General features: G+C 30.0%; 1 protein-coding gene across 1 annotated transcript; it reads left to right on the top strand.

Moving 5' to 3' along the window:
* The first annotated feature begins 3,026 nt into the window (after positions 1 to 3,026).
* LOC115999988 (short-chain dehydrogenase TIC 32, chloroplastic-like) lies at positions 3,027 to 6,549 on the top strand. The gene is made up of 7 exons (XM_031239973.1): positions 3,027 to 3,153; positions 3,250 to 3,481; positions 3,601 to 3,837; positions 4,636 to 4,717; positions 5,102 to 5,189; positions 5,966 to 6,012; positions 6,176 to 6,549. Exons 1-7 carry the CDS (start codon positions 3,027 to 3,029, stop codon positions 6,374 to 6,376), a joined length of 1,014 nt encoding a protein of 337 aa, XP_031095833.1. The 3' UTR covers positions 6,377 to 6,549.
* Positions 6,550 to 8,057: the final 1,508 nt, after the last annotated feature.

Raw genomic sequence — 8,057 nt, 5'->3', positions numbered from 1 at the left:
CCAAATACATTCAAATATACTAATATTGATAAATAATCAAAATTTGTAAATTTTCAGTGTCAACAAGCTTCATCAAAGATCTGGGTCTTCATCATCATTCTTTTTTGCTCGCCCAGGATAAGATCAACACTTGCCGAAACCAAACTAAACGATTTATGCTAATGATAATGAAAAGCTCGTGAAAGTAACGAGAGGAAAAAGCCCGTGAAAGTAACGAGAGGAAAACACAATAATAGAGAAAATAAAAAGTGGTAAAGTCAAAGTAGGGTTGGGAGTTCAAGATTACCAACACAAACCCCAATACCTACCTACTATTATTTTATTCAAAGGGAAAGAAAACGGAAGAAGAAGATCTATGGCGGTGGTCGGAGGCGGACGGGGCTGCGACGGTGGTCGGGGCGGAAGAAGAGTGAGAGTAAACGTAGAAGGTGACCAAAACCGCCGGCTCAAAGCTCCATTAGAGCTCCGGCCGGAGGCCGGCGGTGGAAGCCGAAGTTGAGCAACAGAGAAAAGCTTTTTGTTTTAGAGAGAAAAGGGAGGCAGCATTAGGGTTTTCGATTCTTATCTAATTATTACTCCGACAACATAAGATTATAATACTTAACAAAATTAAATCATATATAAGTATTACGCTATAGTCGAGGGACCAAAATGGGTATAACTCTTCACAAATTATTATATAATTAAAGGAAATTAAACATACACATATTACGGACGTAACTAAAGAAAATTAAACATTCACATATTATTTTAATAATAATAATATATATACTCCTTAATTACCATAATTATCCAGATTATATGGACGTCAAAATTAGTATAATATTAATTAAGAATAGTATATACTCCTTAATTACCATATAGTAATCATAGTAAAACAACCTCATTTTATTAGAATTAATGATAAATTTTTATGCCCATATAAAAAAATTAAACATACACATATTACGGTGGATAATTAAAGGAAAATAAACATACGCATATTACGTCCATAATTAAAGTAAATTAAACAACACATATTATACCTATATTACCAACATGTATTTAACACTTTAATCTTACTATGATAATTAAACATAGCGATTCTTTTCATTTGATTATAGTATATTTTTTTTATTTAAAATAATACCAATTTGTCATGCTCTTCTTTCTATTTTTTAAAGACTTTTTGTAATATAATTTTTAAGTAATCAATTTCAGCACTATTTTACAAATCTTATAATTTTAAATAAATGTACATTTTTAAATATTAGAATTGTTTATAATTTCTTCATTAATTTTATAATTTAAATATATAATAAAAAATGTATCCATGCATTGCACGGGTAACTTACTAGTTAAAAATTAAAGTATATGAGTATTTATGAAATTTATGAAATATACCGTAAAATTTGATTAGAATAGATTGAAGGTTTGTTTAATTCAGAAAGGAAAAAAAGTTAACTGAGAAAATTGAGAATTTTGGAGTTGGAGAGGATTGAGTTTCAACTAATTATATTTGAGGAAAAAAGTTTATAGAAATTATAATTTGATGAAGTCGGTAGAAGTTTATAGTATACAACTTTTAAAAGTTTTAATACAATATTAGTAGACTTTTAAATATTCTTTAAAAACTGAATTTGAAAAACAAAATATTTTTAAAGAGTTTTTAAAAATTTGCATCCAACACTAACATATTCTTAAAGTCTTTAAGGGTGTGTCTGGACGCAAATTATATCGTATGCATTGTGGACCGCGCATCAAAACGACGTCGTTTTGATTAATGAAAATAGACGGATGAATTCGCGCCACTCACTTTCAGTTCATATACACTGCAGTTACATTTCAACAAAACTTCAGTTACATTTCAACACACCTGCAGTTACATTTCAACACAAATACAGTTACATTTTGATATAACTATAGTTTCATTCGATAATATACAAACACAAATGTGAAACTGTTATACAGTATCAGTTCATATACACTGCAGTTACATTTCAACACAACTACAGTTACATTTCGATATAACTACAGTTTCATTCGATAATATAAAATACAAATGTGAAACTGTTATTCAGTATCAGTTCATATATACACTGCAGTTACATTTCAACACAACTACAGTTACATTTCGATATAACTACAATTTCATTCAATAATATAAAACACAAATGTGAAATTGTTATTCAGTATCAGTTCATATAAATTGCAGTTACATTTCAACACAACTGCAGTTACATTTCGATATAACTACAGTTTCATTCGATAATATCAAAACAAATGTAAGGCAGTATCTTTTGAGATGAACTGTAGTGTCAATTACGAGCTCCGTCTCGCACTTACTGAAACGACGTCGTTTTGGGACCGCGGTCCACGATATAAGAACTGGTGTCTGGAAACCTGAAAAATGATTTACATAAATCAATTTTTGAATTTTCAGTGTTTGGCAACAAGAAAAAATTAAAATCAATGAAAAATAATGGGTTGGTCAATGATAAATAACTATTTCAATGAACAACCAGTGAGTTTTCTAAAAAATGAGTTATTTTCAAAGAGTATTTTTTTAGTGTCCAATCACATCCTAAAAGTAAATTTTCTTTATATGGAAATATATTATATAAGGAATAAAATCAGAAAAATCAAAGCAAAAATAGAACAAAATTAAAAAATCACCTATATAAAGAACTAGCCATCGTAATCTCGCGACGAGACAATCCTCAACCAAATTCAAACTATCGTAACAAAAAGAGGCTCGTCTCTGTGCGCCGGAAGCAAGCCACAGTTTTATCTCTGCAACAATACAAAGCGGTGTGAAGACCCGCAGGCCTACTGTTTCCCCTTTTTAAGCCTCTGCTCTTCGATTCACTGCAAAAATATATTGTCAAAGCTGCGCATGATCATCCCCACAGTGTGGGGCTGTTCCAAGTTGACTTGTAGGGTTGTGCTCTGTTGCTATCATCGCTACTCTATGCCGTCACTATCACTAATTAATAACCAATAGCATAATATCTCTGACGAGTGTGGTCCGTTTTTCTACAGAAAATATGCTCGAAACCGTCAAATACCTTATCGGCTCCGCCGGCCCCAGCGGCTTCGGCTCCAAATCGACCGCCGAGGAGGTTACGGAGATGAGTCCTCGTCTGTGCTCCGATGTCACCGCCATCATCACAGGTTTTATCGTCGATCGGTTTTGCAGTTTTGCGTTACGGTGGAGAAAAATCAGGAAACGGTTGCTGATGGCGCGTGGTTGCGTGTGTGTGTGTGCAGGTGCGACGTCGGGAATCGGAGCGGAGACGGCTCGTGTGTTGGCCAAGCGCGGAGCACGGCTGGTGCTCCCGGCTCGGAGCGTGAAGGCCGCCGAGGAGACGAAGGCTCGTATTCTGTCGGAGTCGCCGGGCGCGGCGATCGTCGTGATGCCGCTCGATCTTAGTTCTCTCGCTTCTGTACGGCTGTTTGTTGCAGACTTCGAATCTCTCGATCTTCCTCTCAATCTCCTCATGTACGTCCATGTTTACCAATGCATTATCAACTCCTCGTCCGTTAAAACTCAAATACTGTGCCTATTTCTCTCCTCCGTCTCTGTCATATGAATCTCGATCGAAAACTGTTCTGATTTAGAAACAATGCTGGAAAATTCGCGTACAAGCATTCAGTTTCAGAGGACGGCATCGAGATGACTTTCGCCACTAACTATCTAGGCCATTTCCTACTAACGAACCTACTGCTCGGCAAGATGACGGAGACGGCGAAATCATCCGGCATTCAAGGGAGAATCGTCAATGTGTCCTCCGGCATCTACAACTGGTTTCCCGACGACATTATTGCTTACTTCCGAGATGTAAGCAAGGACCCAAGGTGATTTAATTTTGATTTCTCCTAATTTTGCTTTTAATTTTGAAGACTTACTATACATAATTCATCTAAAAATGATCATTTTATTATACAATATTTTTATGAATTTACCCTTTAACTTTCTTATTATGAGTCCATCAACTATGTACAACTTAATCTATTTATTATCTCAATAATAATTATAAATTTCTTTTTGACACTTAAAATTTGTTTACTGAATTTAGTCTCTCTTATTTATATCATGATAAAATTGAGCAAAATTTTACTTAATTCAAAAATATTTTAGATAAGTTGATACGCAATGACTAAAAAGTATGACATATGTTAGAGTTTATTTTAGAGCAAATAAATTATAAATTGGGTTTAGTAGCTTATCTTGAATAAGTTGTTGGCTTTTAAATTTTTTATCCTTTTTCATTCTTATCAATTTATAAAAAATGATATCATCTAACTTTCATTAATCAAAATCATAATATTTTAATTTATGTTATTATGTCTTTTACACCTAATAGCTTATTCAATAACTAATTTTTTAAAACATTTTAATTTTAATTGATTAATTTATTAACTATCATTCAACTTTTAGTTTTCAACTCATTTTTCAATTAGATTTATCAAATAGAGTCACAATTGATTAAACCTTCTTTTACTATTATATATAAAACAACTAAAATTCAGCTGCAATTAAGGAAAAAGCTGAGAGTAGTAAAGTGAGTTAAATGGCGAGAAGAAATGGGCTTTTATGTTTGACTATCTTTTCCCCGAGAAATGTGACTTCTTTCATTGTGGCATTTGGGGCAGTCTCTACGACCCGACACGTGCGTACGCTCTTTCGAAGCTGGCTACCTTTTTGCACACCAAAGAACTTGCTCAGAGGCTTAAAGTAAGTTTCTGATTTTCCCAGATTTCATAAACTGCGTAAATAAGTTAAATAGCTTGCACGACCTGCTCAGCAGGACATTTCGTGGTCTAATAAAAAAAATTACAATTTAATTGTATTTTTATAACTCTCTTAAATAGAAGGTCACATTTTTAAATTCTAGTGGAAGTATTGAGTATTAATGCTTCAATAGATTGAAAATGTATATGTATAACATTGTAATATAATCAGTAGCACTCAATAAATATATATATTAGTTATGACTTACGACCATGTAGGGTATGCTTAATTTGCTGCTTTTTTTTAGAACCGCATTTGTTCTGGGCACATGGAAATTTTAACGTTTTGGGCCTTTTGGCTGCCCCCCTTGCGTTGATAATGTTGTAGCAAATGGAGGCAAACGTGACTGTGAACTGCGTTCACCCTGGGGTTGTGAAAACTAGACTCAATCGCGAACGTGAAGGTTTCCTCACTGGTACGTAAATTTCAATTGAACATATAAATATACAATATAAATACAAGTAAATTTTTATTAGGCTAAAGTGTCATCTAGCACGATGAACTATATCCAGTTATTCATGCCGCACCCTGAACTTTCATATCGTATATATCGAGCCGCAAACTAAAATAAAAAATTCACCTAGAACTTTTAGCAGGTTTCCAGGTCTTCCTGTTGACATGGCGTAGGTTTTCAAGTGATGTGGCATTTCTTTTAACCTTATGTTGTCCATGTAAGCATTTACATATTAAAAATAATTTTTTTTAAAAAACAAAAAATACAAAAAAAAAATTAGCATTTCTATAAATTTGAAAATTTGAAAAAATACTAAACAATAAATTAGCCAAAAAATATAAATTCTGAAAAAAAAAATTGAAACATTGGAATTGCAAAATTGAAAAGTATACATTATGAAAATAAAGAGAATAAAATTCTAGTTATTTTAATATAATAATTTTGTGTTTTTTTTTTAATTTTAAATATGTAAAGGCTTATATGGACAACATAAGATTAAGAGAAATGACACATAAGACGCCATGTAGCAAGTGGAAACCTGCTAAAAGTTCTAGATGAATTTTTTATTTTGGTTTGCGGCTTGATATATACAATATGAAAGTTCATGGTGCGGCATGAATAATTAGATATAGTTCATGGTGCTAGATGACACTTTAGCCTTTTTATTATGACTCTAACTTCGATAACATGTTAATTTTTTCTTATAATATTTATCTAATTTAAAAAATTTCATGTAGATTTAGCATTCTTTTTGGCTTCTAAGCTTTTGAAGACGATCCCTCAGGTAAATATTATTGTATATTTCTAGCTCGTGGTGTATCACAAACATTACAAAATTATTCTCGAGTAGTAAAAATTTTATTTGAAGTAATGTGTGACATGATTTTTACATTGTTTTATTCTATTTGTGTTTGGATTTAAGTAACTAATAATGATGGCTTTCATAGGCTGCATCGACGACTTGCTATGTTGCAACTGATCCGAGGCTTGCAAATGTAAGCGGGAAATTCTTCTCAGATTGCAACGAGGTTTCTATTTCTAAGTTTGGGTTCAGTTCAACAGAAAATGCAAGGTTGTGGCAAGCTTCTGATGTATTGGTTTCACCACACTCAAATCCATTATTCGATCCATTCCAAGGGTTAGCGTAAAACCAAACAACATCGTATCGTTAGTTATCACAACTAGATCAACTACCGGAGGAATATTATATACCAAAAAGAACTCATCAAAAATACTATAAATTATTAGTATATATATATACTAGTATTTTCGCCGGTGCGTTGCACGGAATGGATTTGTTATAATATTTTAAGAATATTTGGATCGATATACAATTATATAAATTATAACATCGAATATAATATAGCGCAATTGATAAAATTGGTTGGATCGATTATATTTTCTGATATTTTCCTTGCTTGAATTATAGCAAATAATTATCCAATTACTTGTGTGATACACGAATAAATTTTTTATTATTTATTTAGATAATAAAAATAAAGAAAATTATAAAAAAAATTCTAATATTGAACACGTACATTTATTTGATTATAAGATTAGTGCAAACATATTACTCAATTAATTGAATAATATGTGACTTATTTGTCTACAGTTATTTTAAAAAGATCGATATGTAATATGACTTATATAATTATATTAATACTAAACAAATACTGAAACAATGAGAAATAATTTAATTATAATTTATAATTATTATAAATATAAATTCAACGACTAATGTTTAGCTCAATTACCATAATAATTATTAGGCAATTATTATTAAGCTATTACACTAATATATGTGCAATTATACTTTTATACATTAAGTATATATTCATTTTCACCATATCGCATTTAGTTTTTCTTCCTCCATATTTGAATGAATTAATTGTAATTATTATTTAAAAAAAAAAATCTAAGAACACATGTTTAATTAATTTTTTTAAAGTTTAAATAATTTAAAGTTTTCAAAAAGAAGTGTAATTTTTTTTTAAAAGTTTTTAAATAATTTCCAGTCAATTAGTAATATCCTTTTCCTTTTCCAACTGGCCTAATTTCCGTTTCGTTTTCTATTAGGATCTTTTTGTATTTTCAATCAATTAGTAATATCAATTTTCTTTTTCATTTTATCTTTAATATTGTTTGGGCCGAAATTTTACAAAGAATAATTTTATTTTTATTAATAGTTGTATAGATATAAAAGCATAAATAAGTATTCGAATTATTATTATTGGAGTAAATAATAATTAATATATTATTTTTTCTTACAAAATTACGCAGAATTTGTTTTCATTATTCTCACAATTATAATGGTTAAATTATTCTCAGAATTTGGTAAATAAAATTTTGTTACCAATTAAACTTTATTAAATTTTTTAACAATTAATTAATAATATAAGTTTGTGCGGGAAAGTTGAAGGAAATGATTTTTCTTTTATTAATAGTATTGATACGTGAATATAGAAATAATATTACCAATTAATAGATATTAGTTAATTTCCATTTTTCATTTTGAAAATTATCATGAGACGAATTTAATTACGTATATTAACATAATATAGTACTCCGTAATATTTTTTTTTGAATATTATAATATACATTATATAGTAATATATATATATATATATATATATATATATATATATTAAAAATACGCAAGATTAAAATATTTTGAACCATAATTGAATTGCATGGTATAATAACTATAATTTTGTTTAATAATTATTATTTTTCTTTGTGACTATTTATTTAATATATGTACATAAATAAGGAATCCATACAGGAATGGAATTGACAAAATTACTTTATCAGAAAAAAATAAGGAATTTA

The sequence above is a fragment of the Ipomoea triloba genome, chromosome 12 (assembly GCF_003576645.1).
Source record: "Ipomoea triloba cultivar NCNSP0323 chromosome 12, ASM357664v1".
NCBI classification, from domain to species: Eukaryota; Viridiplantae; Streptophyta; class Magnoliopsida; order Solanales; family Convolvulaceae; genus Ipomoea; species Ipomoea triloba.
This window is presented reverse-complemented; position numbering and strand designations above follow the sequence as displayed.

Bases quoted from the DNA above. Each gene is read 5' to 3' on its own strand.
- LOC115999988 (XM_031239973.1), top strand. From the start codon at position 3,027: ATGCTCGAAACCGTCAAATACCTTATCGGCTCCGCCGGCCCCAGCGGC. The intron at 3,482-3,600 runs GTACGTCCATGT...GTTCTGATTTAG, and splicing joins CTTCCTCTCAATCTCCTCAT to AAACAATGCTGGAAAATTCG. The intron at 4,718-5,101 runs GTAAGTTTCTGA...ATAATGTTGTAG, and splicing joins AACTTGCTCAGAGGCTTAAA to CAAATGGAGGCAAACGTGAC.